Genomic DNA, 17,627 nt, shown 5'->3' on the forward strand with positions numbered 1-17,627 from the left:
AATCCTTACTTAATTCTTATTATACTTTTTTTTATGCAAATTTTTACTGTATTATAATTTTTTTTTGAAGAGATTTTTATTATACTTTTAGTTTCTATAAAATTCATCTTGCATATAATTTTAGTCTCCGCTAAAACTAAATTTGTTTAATTATCATTAAAGTCTTAAATTTTTGAATAATTTTCTTTAGACATGTTTAAAATATCATTTAAAGTTTATTTACTAATTATTTTTTTTAACATGATACGAATTAAATATAGATTTTTTAACAACAAAAATTCAAGATAAAAATAACAAATGTAAATCAAATTGAATTAGTTTTTTTTAGTAACTTTTATGAAGTTCTGAACATATTTGCAAAAAATCATTCAAAAATACACGTTGAATTAACAGTAGAGACTAAAATTAAGTGCGTGATAATTTGTTAAAGACGAAAAATATAATAAAAATTAAGTAAGAAGTAAAATTAAAAAGTGATCATTTTGTAGGGATCAAAAACATAACTAACGGTTTATTAAATACCTACAATTGAATTCTCGATCATCATAATTAGATCACGAGCAAGACTTCCATGGTCACGTGATCATACGGTCACACTCACATTATTTTTTATTATTTATTAAAAAATTAAAAAATAAAATGAAAAATTCAAATTTTGTGAGTGTGAACAAGAAATTATATTTGTTCAGTGACCATATAAGAATAATTCTTAGATCACTTGCGGCAATGCAATTCGCAACAGTTATGCATGAAGTATCTTCTGTATCCTAATGCAAACAACTAACCACCTTTCCTCTAGTTTGACTTGTAGTTGAATCAACCTCTGATATTATAGCTTGCTACCATTTATCTCCAACTCACATCTAACTTCTAATTACCAATGCACAATGCAGGAGGCTCTCCTTACCCTTTCTCCAGCAATGGAGAAACACATTCACCAAGTAGACCATTATTGATCAAGGAACAATCATTCCATGATCTTGCACCTTCTCCATCACTGCCTCAATCTACTTCTCCTTGTATCATCAATGAAGCGAAAAACCCTTCTTTTATTAACCTCATAGCCAACTTGAGCATCACAAATGCAAAGATTACTCATCGTTCCTGCTCTGCTCCGTCGGTATTATTCACCGACATGAGAGTAGATTTTCATGAGCCATCTGATCATAGACCTGCATATAGGCCCTCAACTTTAATAGTTAGACTATCTTTCATTATGCTTTTCTTTTATGTGGCTATTGGTGTTACAGTTTACATGTTAAGTGAGAGTTTCAAGGGCACTACCACATTCAGACCTGTAGATGCTGTGTACTTCACAGTGGTAACTTTATGCACTATTGGATATGGAGATATTGTTCCTGATACCATAATTGCAAAAATGTTTACATGTGGTTTCATTTTGGTGGGTTTTGGATTTATTGGTTTTATGCTTAATCAATTAGTTGTATACATCTGTGATAGACATGAGGCATTCTTATTGAGCATGATGGATGAGGATAGATACAAGAAAATTCTGAGGACTTGTATGGTTGATGAAGAGAAAGGAAGAATGAGGATAAGAACCAAAGTTTGTGTTGCTTTGGTTGTTGTTATTGTCTGCATTGCTATTGGAACAGTCACTTCACACTTTGTCGAGGATCTGAATTGGGCCGACAGTTTTTATCTCTCCGTTACTTCTGTTACAACGGTTGGTTATGGAGATTATGCTTTCAAAACTTTAGCTGGAAGATGTTTTGCGATTCCGTGGCTTTTGGTAAGCACGTTCGCAGTTACAAGGTCGTTTCTATACCTCACTGATTACAGCTTGCATAAGAGAAGCCGCGAGATGACAAAATGGATTCTTCATAAGAAAATAACCTTATCAGATTTAGCAGCTGCAGATCTTGATCATGATGGATCAATCAGGTATGCCTCGATGTTAGTAACTTTATATATGAATTGCAGCAGTATCTCGTAATTAGAACTCAAAGCCTAATGCATGAACGGATAGAATATTTACCAAAGTTCGAAGTAAAGCCTAAGACTTGTTTTAAACGCTTAAAAACAAGAAATAATAGGTTGAATTAGGTCTGATGACATATTAGCAAAGGGGAATCTCAGAGTAAATCTGGTTCCTTGACCATTTTCTATCTGACTTTGTTCTACAATCACAATCAAAGTATGATGGAAACCGAAATTAAAGGAATGTTATCACAGACAAACAATAATTGATATTGAAACACAAACAAGTGCATAGACTGTTGCCTCTTGTCTCGATGCTCTAAATTATGTGTATTTTTTTAAAAATCCTTTTGCATTTCTCTCATTCATGGCCATATTATTTGACATTGCTTAAAAATGACCTTGAAACTTTGTATTCCTCATTCACATATTAGCCTTAAATAAACCATAGCAGAAAAAGACAGTTTCTCTTCAGCACATGGACGTCGATCATGGTCACCTTTTAAGACAGAAAACACATTCTACGCAGATGATATTTGTTCATATATTTCAAATTTGATCACATATATCAACTTCATTTTTGTTAACCTTTTAATTTTGTGCAGTAAATCTGACTTTGTCATATACAAGCTTAAGCAAATGGGGAAGATTAGTGAGATAGACATTCTACAAATTAGCAAACAATTTGATTCATTGGACCATGCCATGTATGGCAAGATCACTCTAGCTGACCTCATGGAAACTGTCTAATTCAAGTATCTCTTCTAAAATTATAGACCAGTGAAAGCAAACGCCATTATTCCGGACCACGGCCAGAAACTAAAACATGTGATCATATCATCCGGTCATAAAGTTAACCTTAATTTGGTACTTGAAAACTGAAAAGGAAACATTTTATTTGTAGTGTTGATTCTTTTGGTTTGTTGATGTGATGTCATTACCTAATATGTAAATATAATAAGTATACACAACATTTTGATTCTTTAATGTACTTTTCTGAATAAATTTGAATAAAAAGTTTCTTGCATATATTAAGTTATCTCAAAGACTAACAAGAGATTGGAAAATTCATATCCACATGAATGACTCTCCTTGTGATGGCCGCGATGCCATATTTGCAAGTTGCAGGTCTGTCAAAAGGTGAATTCGTCAAGTAACATAACCCATAATCGAGGTTCTTACAAACGCTACATCTAATATTTTGGACGCTACTCTTCCTCCGTCCTCACTACTAAAAGAACCCCATATTTCAGGAAATGCACATCTGTGCAGCACAAATTGTCCAGAAGCTCACATCTGGACGCACAAAATTTGAATAGTTTTTCCGGATACATATTTCCAAACTGATGTTTGGGGGTGGGGAATTAACCTCCAATATTTTCATATAGTTTTGATACTTACAACTTATTAGATAACTGAATTCATAATATTCAATCATTTTTATTCATAAGAAACCCTAGTTAACATACTTTGTTCCACACTAACATGTTTAAACAAATAAAAAAATTGATGCACTGGACATCTCAGATACAAGAAAACTACTGAAACTGCTGTCAGAATCAGTACAATAGTGCAAAATATTGATACAATTTACTGATAGTGAAATTTATGGTATTGCAAGAAGAAGCAAATGTGTGTGAATCTTGGAAGTCATACTTACGAACTCGAATAAAGTTTACTAAACCATCCTTAGGGAATTTGTCCTAATAAGCTGCTCCTGTATGACCAAACAAATGATCGCATGTTTGAAGCACTAGGCCACTAGGAGTGAATCGATACATCTATACTTATTTGCATTGAACTCGACTAACTACAAGAATCTCAAATGTATCTTTCCTATTCCCACATAAATTGTTGGCTACAAGAAAATTGTGGTAGATTATTTTATGATTCGAGTTCGTTCACCTGGCAGAAGAAGCTTAGTTGAGCAAAGCAAAATTGATTCATATCCTCACTTTTGCTTCCTTGGCACTTCTGATCCTGTGATTCAGGAAAGTTTAGAAAAGCCATGCATTAATTTTCCCCCCTCTTTATATGAAAACTCTTAACAATAATCTAAATTAAAACCACTAGGAAACACCTAATCAAAATTAATTTCATATCTAAATCTTCATACGAGACTGTTTGAGTTATTCTTTGATAGAGAAATGGTGTACCTCTGTCTAATGCCATGGATGCTCTCAAGGAGTTCCATTATTTGTTGCCACCTTGAATTCTTTGGTCTCTCTTCACTATCCAATACTAAAATTGAGACATTCAAAACAGAAACTAGTTCAGTTTCAATCTCACGGAGCTTCTGATCTATACGTTCAATGAATTCCTCATAAGAGGATATTTGCGACAAGCTGCTCGGTATGTTATTTTCATTCCCAATGTCGGTGCTAAGGGATCCTAGAAGCTTCTCTGTCTCCTTATCATCCGACAGATTCTCTTGACTTTCCGAAAAAATTTGCACATCTTGACTATCGCCGAATTTAATCTTATTAGAGTCAAAATCATCTCCGGGAGAATCTTTTAGAACTTCCTCCTTTGGAGCAATGATTCGAACTGGACTTGAAGCATCTTCTGTCGTGTCTTCAATGTTCGTAGTGACATTTCCAACAAGCTGACTTTCTTTCAAAGATATTGCCTGAAAACAAATTGTGGAAAGATATAACAACAAACATGATACTCTTAATAGTATTCATTGATGAATTCACTTTACCTCACTTAGCTTTGTGGAAAGCTCGTCAAGCAATTCAATGCGGCTTTTAGACTTCTCCAAAGCCTGCAACACCTTTTTCCTTTGTAAAAGCATATCCCTTGCGTAATTTTCATCCCCCTTCTGCATGCTTAGAGCTGCTTGTTTTTGAAGCTTCTCTGCTGACTCTGATAACCTTAGGAGCCTCATTCTAGCACTATTTGCTGTATTTAACCACCAACACAGATAAGTTTTTATATATCTTTTAAGTAATCATTTATTTCAATTTTAGACATGCACATACGCTAGCAGCAAAGGTCAGCAACAACAACAAATCATTTCTTCACTAAGTAGGTTTACATCAAAGGTTAAATAGATGAAAATAATAAACCTCATAAACCTCATAATCTTTGTCTACCTATTGAATCTTTTGAGTATCATACAGTTAGAATACAAACTTAAAAAAAGGGAAAACGGGAAAATTATTATTAGTCAAAGTGGCACTAACAGTCATTTCACAATTGTCTCCGATGAGATTTGAATTTTGTGTTACAAGATCAAACGATTACCATTGAATTAGCACTTAATGGATAATTTGCAAACAAACATATACAGTTCCTGATATTAAGTAGAACTCCTGTTTTGCTTCTGATAGCTTGTGAAAACAATGCAGCACTAACAAACCATACAATATTTGCTTTTCATTATTTCTTGAACTCAATTCTCCTTATGAACCTTTATAAATTAAAATACAAATGAAAAGTGACATAATTTTAAGACTAAAAATTATAAGCGTAATTTTATCCAATATAGGCCCTATTTGGATAAATAACTTAATTTGCCGCTTAAGCTACAAGTTGTGTTCATAAGCCATCTTAGAGAGCTTATGAAAATAAGCTGAAAACAGCTTAGGAACATGTCATAAGCTCTTTCCATAAATTCTTTCAAACAGTCTCACAAATGTTTATGCTATCAAATAAGCAATCCAACCAAACAAACTCATAATCTTAATAGCCATATTGGTAAAGAGTTTCTATCTAAGTGATAAAAATCAAATCTTTATGAACTCTATAAGCTAAAATTCAGTTTTTTTTTTTTGGATAAGAATTGCAATGAAATAAAAATCAGTCTTTTTACATAAGTCATTCATGGGGTGACCATAATAAGTGTTTTGAGAGAAAGAAACAAAATTACAAAGAAATAAAGCATGAATGAAGAATGAGGAGAAGAAGGGTACCCTTGGTTCTGGTGGTGTCTGCTTCCGCATGGAGATGATCAAGTTGAGAACGTAGTTGCTCTGTATTGATGGTTGTTGAAGAAGAAGAAGAAGAAGAAGAAGAGCAGAAGCATATGAGTCTTCTTCTTGGTGTTGTTGTAATCATCAGTGAAGAAGGAACAGCCATGGATGTGGCTGTCACTCTAACACAGTTCAGTGTCATCCTTAGTCTCTCAATTCACAACTTCTCTTGCTGTCTATCTTTATAGGTTATTGTTTTTTTTTTTATATAATCCTCTAGTTCGTAGGGAAAATGACCTAGTAGTCCCCAAAGTTTGTCACGATTCATGATTATCATTATTTATTTATTTAAACTTATTTTTGTCCTTTTGAGGTTTTTTTTAAGGAAAGTTAGTTGTTAGTCGTTAGCTATGAAGTACGGACACCGCGACACGGATACGGATACCGCGACACCGCTAATGTAAAAAATATAGGACATTGACATCGCTACATATTTATAAAACATATAAATTAAGAATCAAAATATATACATGTAAATCTAATTTGAGCAAATTATTTTTTAAAAAAAAATTAAAACAAGATACGATATTATTTTACCTTTATTTATCGAAAAAACTAAAAATATTGTAATCAAAATCAAAATGTAATGTCTTTCAATCCCTCATTGATCAATATTGTTGTTTCGACACATAAGCAAAAAAAATTGGGACACCTGTACGACATGGGTCGTACGAGTGTCTTACAAGTATCGGACACTGATCTAAGGAGTGTCAAAATAAAGAAAAAATTTAGGTGTTCGTGTTTCATAGGTTGTTAGTATTACAATGTTATGTTAATTTTTTTCTCATTTACCAAGACTTGAAGCATAAACTGTAACCAACTCGGCTACTCATTTCACTCATTATCCTTTTGAGGTAAACTATCATGATTAATTAAAATTTGGGAAATTCTAACCAGGATATTGTTAAATCTTAAATGGCACAAGGTAATATGTGCCAAATAATCAATTTAATATATAAATACTTTTTTAAAAGGTTGGATTTTTTTTCCTGCGATCGTAACTCAATTAGCAGGGACATTGCAAATTATTGTAGGGATCGAAATTCGAACTATGATACTCCTATTTATTCACGAATTCTAGCCAATAAACTATTTGACCAACATTTTTTTTGTTGATATTTTACTTTTTGAAAATAAAATTGTTATGTTTTTTAATATAAAAGTTCTATGCTATTAACTTTAACTTTATCATATTATTTGTTGTAGGCATTTTGCCGTTGTATGCTATTAACTCGGATGCTGTGAGTTTTGTTCGCAGATTCATCCTTTACGTTTTTAGCGATGTTGATTATGTGGTTGTATTTGATGTAATCTATCAATTTGAATGAATGAATATCATTTTGTTATTCTCAAAAAAAATATAAAAGTTCTATTTTTGAGTTCTTTAACTTAAGTATTTATCACACATGTTAATTTATTTTTTTTCACTAATGGAGTCATGTTGGTTGTTTTTAAATTAAATTAAACAAAACCTTTAAATAATTTTTTTTTTTAATCTTAGAGTGAGTAAATTAATAAAGACATCGCATTTTATACATTCAAAATTCAAATTCAAATTCAATATCTCATATTTATTCACTTTGAATTTTTTTAAGTAGTTTAGTGGTTAAAAAATCAATCTTAAAAAAAAAAAGTGAAATATCCGGGTTCAAACATCGACTTCAGTTCATATGTGGACATTCACTTTGAATTTCTCTCATTACATTACACTATAAAAAAAAAAAAAAAACACAAAATCAAATAATCTTTTATATTATAAGCTTGTATACACAAGCAATTTCTAAACCCTAATTTGGTTTTCCCGTTTCCCTCCATTTTGTCTTGCAATTTTTAATAAAAAATAATACAATTTTGTCTTGACTAAAATTCGAACCCGCAACCCTTCAGTGCAAGACAATATTCTCAACCACTATGCCAAGTATACAAATTGTGATTAAAATTATGTGCAATAATTGATAAACGCCATCAATAATTTCCTTTATATTTATTAACATTCCTTTTTTTTTTTTTTTACGTGTTTGCAAAGTATTTAGGATTCAAATATTGTTTAGTGATTAAATGTATTCTATATATATATTGGTTGTCCTTTTGTAGATCTAAATATTGTTTTTTTTTTTTACGTGTTTGCAAAGTACTCCCTCCGGTCCTTTTTATAAGGAACACTTTGAAAAAATCACACAGACCAATGAATCACATTTAACATAGTTATTTTCATTTAACACTCTTATAAATTTAAATTTATTCCATGTATACCCTTATTTAATTACACTTTATTCAACTAACTTACTTATTTTTAAATTCTCTCTCATAATAAATAAGGGCATAAGTGAAGTTGAACATTTAAAACATTTGAAAATTGGTCAAAGTTTCTTATAAAAAGGACCAAATTTTTTGCCCTAAGTGTTCCTTATAAAAAGGACCGGAGGGAGTATTTAGGATTCAAATATTTTTTTCGGTGGTGCTTTTTTGAATGGGTTTTGGGTGTTGGTTATGGAGAAATTAGAGATGACAACGATGATGATTTAAAACTTGACATTCCATCAGATTTATTAATTCCAAGTTCAGGTGATCCTCTTGCTTCTATCGTTGAAAGCACATATCCCCAATTTTTACAAAACATGAACGATATAAAGTATTTCCAAAATAGAGTTATAGTAGCTCCTAAAAATTCAATAGTCGACACAATAAATGATTATATGTTGAATTTAATTCTTGGTGAAGAAAAAACATATTTGAGTTATGATACTCCATTCACACAAAATGTAGACGGTCAAACAGTGGATGATGTTCATACTCCCGAATTTTTGAACACGATTTCTACGTCAGGACTTCCAAATCACAAGTTGAGACTTAACGTTGGAGTTCCAGTTATGCTATTAAGGAATTTGAATCAAAAATTAGGATTATGCAATGGAACAAGACTTATTATTACGAGATTGGGAAAACGTGCTCTTGAAGGAAAAATTATTTCATGAAGTAATATTGGTGATTAGGTTTTCAAATCTAGATTTTCTCTAACACCATATGACGTGAGAATTCCTTTTAAATTTCAACGGAGACAATTTCCTATAATGATTTCTTTTGCGATGACTATTAATAAGAGTCAGGGACAATCTTTAAAGCATGTTGGGATATATCTTCTGTCGCCAGTGTTTTCACATGGTCAGTTGTATGTTGCAATTTCAAGAGTTACTTCTAGAAAAGGATTAAAAATATTGATCAACGATGACAACGGTGAAGATACGACTAAGACTTCGAACGTGGTCTATAAGGAAGTCTTTCGTAATATAACATAATTTTCTTTGTATGAATATTTATCCAAAATTATTGTTGAACTATCGTTTAATGTTACTCAACTTTTTTCATATATCATACATTATTATAATTATTATGTCTTATTTAATCATTATATATCTTACCGCTAATCAGACCCGTGCGGTAGTAAATAATAAACAAATGAAACCGAAGGAAGTAAAACAACACAAAATCACAAATATTCATTCATCTTCTCTCTGGCGCGCGCATCTCTTCACACTCTGCAAATCTCAGCTGCGAGCTTCTCCCTCTCCTCTCTGCGACAAAACCCTAAACACGACGAAATCAGTTCTTCTACTACTACGTTGAATTCATTCAGCTGATTCAAGGTTAGTTCATTCTTCCTTTTGATTTCTGTTCTTCTCCTTATTCTTCAAACCATTCTGATTCTAATTCCAGTTTCCCTTTTGCCTGTGGTTACTTGAAACACATGATTTAGGGTATAAATTGTGAATTTTCTGATTTCTGTTTGTTTCAGCTCCAAATTATGTTGTGATTTTTCTTAACTATCTATGCACATTCATCATCATTGTGCACAAGCTGTTTGATAAAATGCTTGAATTGATGCATTTACAAGAAAAATGGTGTACTTGTTTGGAGTGATTTTTTAACACCATGTATGGTTTTTGATGTGGCTAATAAATTTATGGAAACTTAGAGTTGCTAATGTATTCACTACTTTCTAATGAGTTATGTGTAATACTTTAATATGGTATTGAAGTATATTGACCGGGTTATCCATCATTTATATCCACAAATCAAAAGACTTCCAATTTATTCCAAACCAGTAGCAGTTACCAAAGAGTACGAACCAGAGCTGAACGCAGCGATTTGATATCGTGGGATCTCGGCCCTAGCCACTAGACTAGCGGATTTTAGGTAGAAGATTAGCGACGTCTTCATCCACTCACTGGTCCTTCCAAAATAAAGTGTCTTTGCCATCTCCCGCCACCTTCCTTAGGTGTTCTTCAAACCAACTCACTCCTCCTCTTCCCGGTATTCTTATCCACCTCATCAGATTTGAGCCATATCTCCGAGAGTTTTACAAATCAATTTTGTAATGATGAGTTAAGTTGAATATAAAAACTTAATAGAACCTTAAAAATTTGGCATATATCAAAATCACAACCCAAGCTCACATTCAATTCAAACAATGCACTTAAACTTTTTCATATAAAACATAGGTTCTGTTTTTTTTGTCCATTCCAACTCTAGAAATGGTATTTGATGTTTTTATTGTTTATTCTGTCATCAAGTTATGTTCTTGACTTCAAAGCATCATGTATATCTTCTACACAATTCTAGTTCCGGAATCTTTTCAATTTATACACATATATGTTTGTGAGTTTTTGTCAATTTTGTTTTTGACATTTCTAATTTAGAAATATGTTTGTGTCTGGATGTAATTCTGGTGGTTTCAAGTCTCATTCTTAGTGAAATGAATCTAAATTAGTATATAATGGTATATTCTGTTTTGGTACATGAATTTCATATCATTAAATCTGTACATATGGTTAATTCCTTTTGCAAACCTAATAGTATTCCGAGTCACTTCAATTCTCCACTTTGCTGCTCCATCACTGCTCGCACCACATCTACAATCGAAATTACCAACTATTTTCCCATCTATAACTGAAATATGCCGGATTCGATTCTGTGCAATACAAGTAAAAGGGTCACACACATTTCTTCAATATTTCGTCACATAAACCATTTTTTATCGTTGTATAACCAATCATTTTTCTTTTAAAACGAAACCCAAACATGATTTCTTGTTTTGTATTTTGATTTGATGCTTTGTGTGTAGTTTTTCTTCAAGTCATAGGGGTGCTTTGTATTGTGGCTGTTTGTTTTTTGGTAGCCTGTGATTGTATTTTTCGTAATTTTATATATGCTTTTTAAAATTGTGATTCTTTCATATTTCACTAGCTTCTGTTAGTGTGGATAGTGTTTTGGATTAGATTTTGTGAATTTCTCTATTATCATTGAATTGATGTTATTAGTGTTAATCTGGATATGTGATTTTGATTTGATGGATAATTTTGAATGTTGATGATTGGAACATGAACAGTACTCTTGTGTGATTGGAAGATGAACCCGAATCAGCAGCCGCAAACAAGTTCAAGCGAAGGAAGATCGGCAGATGATGATTCTGCACTCTCCGATTTCCTTTCTTCCTTAACCGATTATACTCCCACCGTTCGTTCCTTTTCACTATTTTCTTCAAATTCAATTCAATTTCATTTGCATATTCATCCATATAATAATGAATATATCAATATTAATTAATTACTTTACTGTGATTTAGATACCTGATGAGTTGGTAGAGCATTACTTGGCAAAGAGTGGCTTTCAATGTCCTGATGTTCGATTGTGGGTACCTCTTTTCTTCTGTATTCACCATTTTTATCTCCATTGTTCTATATTAAGCAATGTTTTAAGAACCGGACCGGAGGTCAAACCGTTGTGGCAACTGGTTCAAGGGTCAACCGGTCGGATCGGTTCAACCGTTATTGAACCGTTTATATTGAACCGTTCATATAATTTTTCTATAATAATAAAATATAATAGAATTTTTTTTAAGGTATAGAATTAGAATTTTTATGATAGTTTTTTATTATCATGTTACTAAATTTGGTTGAGCCCAAGCCCACTTATAATGTTATGTGTTATATAACCCTAATATTAAAAGTTCCTCTTTCATATTACACACACAGCCGCCACCCTCATCTTCTTGCTTTCTTTCCCATTTTTTTTTTTTGATAATTTTTCTCTATTATGTTCTTCATATTTCTCTCTTCTTCTCAATTTAATGCTAGTTTGATTTTTCATTCAACACAAAACATAACTTAAAAAAAACATGATTAATTTTGTACAAATACTACTACTTTTGTTCATCTATCTGATGCTTTAATAATTTAAGCTATCAAACTCAAGTTCACAATGGAAAAAGTGTAGTCCTGGTCTTTAGTGCGCGTTGTGTTGTAGAATCTGTACTATTTGTACTAAACCTGATTGATTCTTCTCATTAATTAATTAATTAGGAATTAGGGTTTGGGTTTTCTTCTTCTTCTTCTTCCTCAAATCACTTCATTCTCTTCCTTTTTCCTCATCCAATCCATATTAAATCACCACCGCAAAACCTCTTCTCACTGTTGTTATTCTTCTTCAAAGGCATAATCAATCAATCAACACAAAACTGAAAAACTATATTAAATCACCACCACAAAACCTCTTCTCACTTCCTCTGTTGTTATTCTTCTTCAAAGGCATAATCAATCAATCAACACAAAACTGAAAAACTGAAGAAACAAAATTGAATTTTCTGTTTTTTTTTTTTTCCCAACTGGATTCCGAACCGGCCGGTTTTCCAAAACCGTCCCCGGTTCAACGGTTTCAACGGTTCAGGGCGGTTCAACCCGGTTCAGAGCGGTTTTTATCCGGTTTTACTGACTTCCGGTTCTTGGCCTCCATCCAGACCGCTGATGTCCCCGGTTCACGGTTGAACCGGTCGAACCGGCCGGTCCGGTCCGGTTCTTAAAACATTGATATTAAGTGTCACTTTAGGTTATTTCACACAGACTAAGAAAAATTTAAATGAATAAAAGAATATAACAGTTTTACAATATTATCCTTATTAGTATTAAGTGTTACCTAATTAATATGGGAATGAGGGAGTAGTAACTAAGGCTTTGTTTGCGAGTTTGTTTTTGTAGGGTTTTTGAGGGCTAAGTCTATATTTTGAAATATAGTTAATATTTTAAAATAATTGTAAGAACACGATAAATTATCATGTAGTACTTCAATCACATTTAGAACATTTTAAAAAATATTTTGTAGTGTTCTTATTTTAAAAAAGAAAAGTAAGCTCTCCTCTCCCTTCCAAAAATCAACTCGCAAACAAAGCCTAAATGTTCTTAAGTTTTGTTCTTTATCATGTGATGGTCAATCCTCTTTATATTAATTACTACTCATTTTTTATCATGCTTTCGAGTTTATTCTGTGTGAGTGTGAGGGGATGAGGGCTAACACTCTAGTCCTTTGAACTAAAGTATGCCTTGGAGTAGGACCCTATCCAATTTAAGTTACCTCTGTTCTGAGGTCTCTACCATCATTTTCAGTGTTCTTTATTATGTTGTATAAAAATATTGGATATTTGTTATTTGAAACAAATATAGAAACAATATTTCTTCCCTTTTGGTTGACTGGTTGGTTTTGACTGATTAATTTTTACTCAAATTTGGTTGGCTTGGTTGTGGTTGTTGTTGTATGTTATTTTCATTAGACTTTAAATTGTGTCTTTGTTTATGTTAATTGTTATTACACTTTAATTGGAGTCCTATATCTATATGGAATCTATCTGATCATGTGCTTGTCTGCCAATATATGTGAAATGAGGGTTGTCAGTTTTAAACCCGTTTAGTTTATGTTAAAGAACGATGATGTATGCAAATTCTGATGCTCCGTCTAGCCTTTGTTTTCTTTTTCTCTCAACTCTTGGGATTTGTTTGACTTTGTATTCATATGGATTCATGTATTTCTTTCCTTTTGGTTGATCAGTGTTCATATACCAATATTTCAGGACTAGATTAGTAGCTGTTGCCACTCAGAAATTTGTTGCAGAAGTTGCAGGCGATGCTCTCCGGTATATTCTTCTTGCCCTTTGTCTTAGACAAATCTTAATCTTCTTGTTTTATTTAATTTATTTTACCTTGAATAATGCATTGCAACCAATTATTTATGTGCATGGTAAATCTGGGGAATAATCTTCCATAGAAATCTATTTCTAGTTACCCAAAAGAAGTATTCAACTTTTGGCAAAAACATTTGTTGATCCATGTGGGTAAAATTGATGAATGCTTGATGGATTTTTTTTTTCTTTGACGAATGTGTGTCTAAGGCACTTTATAAGATAACACAACAAAATCCAATCTAATTTTGAATAATTGCACTTAATTTTTGTGCTTCCATTCCTTTCTTTTGTGCACACAACACTGTAATCTTTGTGTTTCTATCCCTTTCTGTTGCAAGTGCATTACTATCTCTTTGATCTTAGTATAAGTACATTATTAATTGTCAGTTAGTTTCTCCTTTCTTTTACATGTCTATATTCTGGTATATTGATTTCATTAGAGGTTAACTGTAGGCACTGCAAAGCAAGGCAATCATCAATTCCGAAAGATAAAAGAGACAGGCAACAAAAGGTTGAGTCTTTTGACAGATTTTAATCTGGATTCGTTGTGTGTGTGTAGTACTGACACTTCAATATGACAGGATAGGCGCCTAGTTTTGACAATGGAAGATCTATCAAAGGCACTGCGCGAGGTATGGAAAGTTGCTTACATTTCAAAGGGTTGAAATCGACTCCTTGTTATGAGTGTCATATCATAAGACCTTGCAACTCCTTGTGGAATAACTATGAGTACTCTATAGAATTGTCTCAAAACATAGGCTATATATTTATCACTGCAATCACAGAACATAGGCTATATATTTCTTCCTTCCAATAATTAGAAAGCTTGGTCTCTTCCTGTCAATAACCACTTGATAACTTCCCTTTCTAAACATAAACAAACACAACATAACTGACAATTAATAATCCTCTTGTATTGTTGTCTAATACGATGTCTAACATGTTATTGCATCAGACTTAAGCTAGATCAACTAATAATATACTATTAATTTTTCATCGATTGTTTTGATATTTTAATACTATTTCGTTACATTGACTTGATCTTTTATGAACAGTATGGTGTGAATTTAAGGCATCAAGAATATTTTGCCGACAACCCTTCTACTGGAATGGACCCTGCCACTCGAGATGAATGAGTATTTCCTTGTTTAAATTTCTGTTGAAACTTCTACAATCTCATGTGTAGTAATGTAAGCTTCTTTTATTTTTGGCCAAATTACACCAGAAGTCCTTTATCTTATTTATTTGTAACACTTTAATCCTTTATCTTTTATTTGTAACATATAGGTCCTTTATCTTTTAAAACATGCACAATTATGTCCTTTTTCTATTTTTTATTTAAAAATGCTGATGTGTCGGTGACTTGGCAGTAATGTCACTATTTTTTTATTAATTTTCTTTACATAAACATTTTATATAAAAATTTAATTTTTAAAAACAAAAAAAATAAAAACCTAAGAATGTTCATCTTCTATCTTGTTCATCTTCATTTTCAACAACCAGAAAAAGTCACATCCACAACCCAAAAACCAAAAAAATTAAAAATCAGATCTGAGAAATCAAACAAAAATTAAACAATCTGAGATTGACGTTGCCCTTGCCCTGTGTGAATTGCATTCTTTCCCCAAACAAATTTGTTTTCCATGATGAGTCTAGAAGTAACTTCTGAGCCTTGACATTGGAATTGTTGTTTGGTGGTGTGTTGAGCAGCAAACCTTCAAACATGCCTTGTTCCCAATCCAAATTTGGATCTGCCAATCTCAATTGCCTTACCCAAAATCAGGACAGCTTTTGCAACTAGACTTGAACGATTTCTTCCTCGCTGTTAATTTCTCAGTGGTGGTGATACCAACTGCGTGTTAATTTCTGAAACTAGATTTCTCAGTGGTGTAGCTTTGGGGTTTTAATTTTTTTAGTTTAGATGGAGATTAAGGAGAACATAACATTGAGATTGATACTATTTGTATGTGTAGTTTAGTAAAAATTAATTTTGGGTTAAGGATGAAGATGATGATGAATGTATGAAGATCATGATGAACACATCAATTTTTTGGGTATTTTTATAATTTTTATAAAAGAAAAATATTTTAAAATAAATATAATCCCATTTTAAAAACAAATTATTATTTAAAATCCTACATGGCCATGCCATCTCAGCATTTTAAATAAAATATGAAAATAAGGACATGATTGTGCATATTTTAAAAGATAAATGACCTATATGTTACAAATAAAAGATAAAGGACTAAAGTGTTACAAATAAATAAGATAAAGGACCACTTGTGTAATTTTGCCTTTATTTTTATATATCAATGTGGAACTTGGTATTATAGACATGTTGCTAGTTCTCAGCTATTTTATGATTTGTATTTCATTCTACTATTTGAACATGTTGACAAAATTTGTTATGTAGGAGTGATATAGTTGTTGAATGTAACTAATGGAATGATTTTAATGATGTGCCAACTATAGCAGTGTCTTCTAGAAGCTGCCTAAGCACTGCATTTTTACTTGTCTTTGTTCAAAAAGAAAAAATATATAATGCACTTGGCTCTGAAATTTCACTTAATATTGGACCAATAAAAGTGTATCGTGTCAATTACTCTTATCTTTTTTAATAAAACTAATTATTGTTATATATTTGACAAACTAATGTGCAAAAATACATTTTATTAATTTGGTATTACAAATACTAAAAAGACACTTAAATAGGAATAGAGGGCATAATAAGAAAAAAGTAATCGTTTTTTTTTTCTTCAATAGATTATAAAGTTGATTTTATTTAATTTATTTAACTATAAAAATATGATAGTGTCTGAAGATTAATACTATATAAAGACAAACTTGAAAAAATTTCATTGCGGCATTGTTTGGCGCTCTTTTAACAATTCATTGTGCGGTCTCTCTCTCTCTCTCTATTCTCTCCTCTCGCCCTCTCTTCATTCTGTGTTTCTTCAACCTAACATTTCTTTCCCTTCCATGTTTAATTTTCTTCTGAGGTATTAATTTGAGGTATTAATTTCAATTTAATTTCCTCAATATTCTGAATCTGAACCGTGTGTGAATCTAGATCTATAATTTAATATTCTGAATCTGAACTTAATTCACTTAAGTACGGTATTAATTAAGATTAGTATGTCAATAATTAGATCTAGAATCTGAACTTAATTCTCCTAGTTAATTGAATATTCTTTTTTTTTTTTTTTGGTACATAGTTAATTGAATATTCTGAATCTGAACTGTGTGGATCGATTATCTATAATTGAATATTCTGAATCTGAATATATCATTCAATTATTAATGAAGATTAGGTTAACTATAATTGAATATTCTGAATCTGAACTTCATTCACTTATTAACGAAGATTAGGTCAATAATTAGATCTATCTATATCTATAATACTAAATAGTATTAATAATCACTGGTCTCTATGCAATCCAATTAGGGTGGAAATTTGGTAATCAGTAGTAAACAGAAGTGGAAAGTGATAGTAATCAGTAGTAAACAAAGCAATCCAATTAATCCTATATACGGATATGTTAGGAAAATAAAAGCAATTTTATTCTGTTTAATTTCTTTTTATTCATTTTTCTCTTCATCTTCAAAACTTGAAGACCTTGAGCCTGGAAATGGAAAACCAATAGTTCATTCAACAATAATTATTTTGGTATTAATATATAAGACAACAAAATTAAACCTAA

The 17,627-nt window shown here is 31.7% G+C and overlaps 3 protein-coding genes across 4 annotated transcripts; 2 read left to right on the top strand and 1 right to left on the bottom strand.

The window, feature by feature from the left end:
* Positions 1-854: 854 nt before the first annotated feature.
* On the top strand, positions 855-2,992 carry LOC123882265 (two-pore potassium channel 3-like). Its single transcript, XM_045931091.1, has 2 exons — positions 855-1,905; positions 2,547-2,992. The coding sequence occupies exons 1-2, from the start codon at positions 881-883 to the stop codon at positions 2,689-2,691; spliced, it is 1,170 nt and encodes a 389-aa protein (XP_045787047.1). The 5' UTR covers positions 855-880; the 3' UTR covers positions 2,692-2,992.
* A 543-nt stretch (positions 2,993-3,535) lies between these two features.
* On the bottom strand, positions 3,536-6,123 carry LOC123882266 (probable GPI-anchored adhesin-like protein PGA55). Its single transcript, XM_045931092.1, has 4 exons — positions 5,859-6,123; positions 4,646-4,845; positions 4,098-4,570; positions 3,536-3,921 (listed from the first exon to the last, which is right to left on the bottom strand). The coding sequence occupies exons 1-4, from the start codon at positions 6,058-6,060 to the stop codon at positions 3,885-3,887; spliced, it is 912 nt and encodes a 303-aa protein (XP_045787048.1). The 5' UTR covers positions 6,061-6,123; the 3' UTR covers positions 3,536-3,884.
* A 3,244-nt stretch (positions 6,124-9,367) lies between these two features.
* On the top strand, positions 9,368-16,436 carry LOC123882267 (transcription initiation factor TFIID subunit 10-like). Of its 2 annotated transcripts, XM_045931093.1 has the most exons (8): positions 9,368-9,562; positions 11,305-11,432; positions 11,542-11,606; positions 13,816-13,878; positions 14,380-14,437; positions 14,508-14,558; positions 14,982-15,126; positions 16,222-16,436. In XM_045931093.1, the coding sequence occupies exons 2-7, from the start codon at positions 11,325-11,327 to the stop codon at positions 15,060-15,062; spliced, it is 426 nt and encodes a 141-aa protein (XP_045787049.1). In that variant the 5' UTR covers positions 9,368-9,562; positions 11,305-11,324; the 3' UTR covers positions 15,063-15,126; positions 16,222-16,436. The 2 variants fall into 2 exon arrangements, with proteins under 2 accessions (XP_045787049.1, XP_045787050.1); XM_045931094.1 differs by lacking the exon at positions 16,222-16,436 and having other exon boundaries at positions 14,513-14,558; positions 14,982-15,073.
* Positions 16,437-17,627: the final 1,191 nt, after the last annotated feature.

The sequence above is a fragment of the Trifolium pratense genome, linkage group LG4, assembly GCF_020283565.1.
Source record: "Trifolium pratense cultivar HEN17-A07 linkage group LG4, ARS_RC_1.1, whole genome shotgun sequence".
Lineage (NCBI taxonomy): Eukaryota > Viridiplantae > Streptophyta > Magnoliopsida > Fabales > Fabaceae > Trifolium > Trifolium pratense.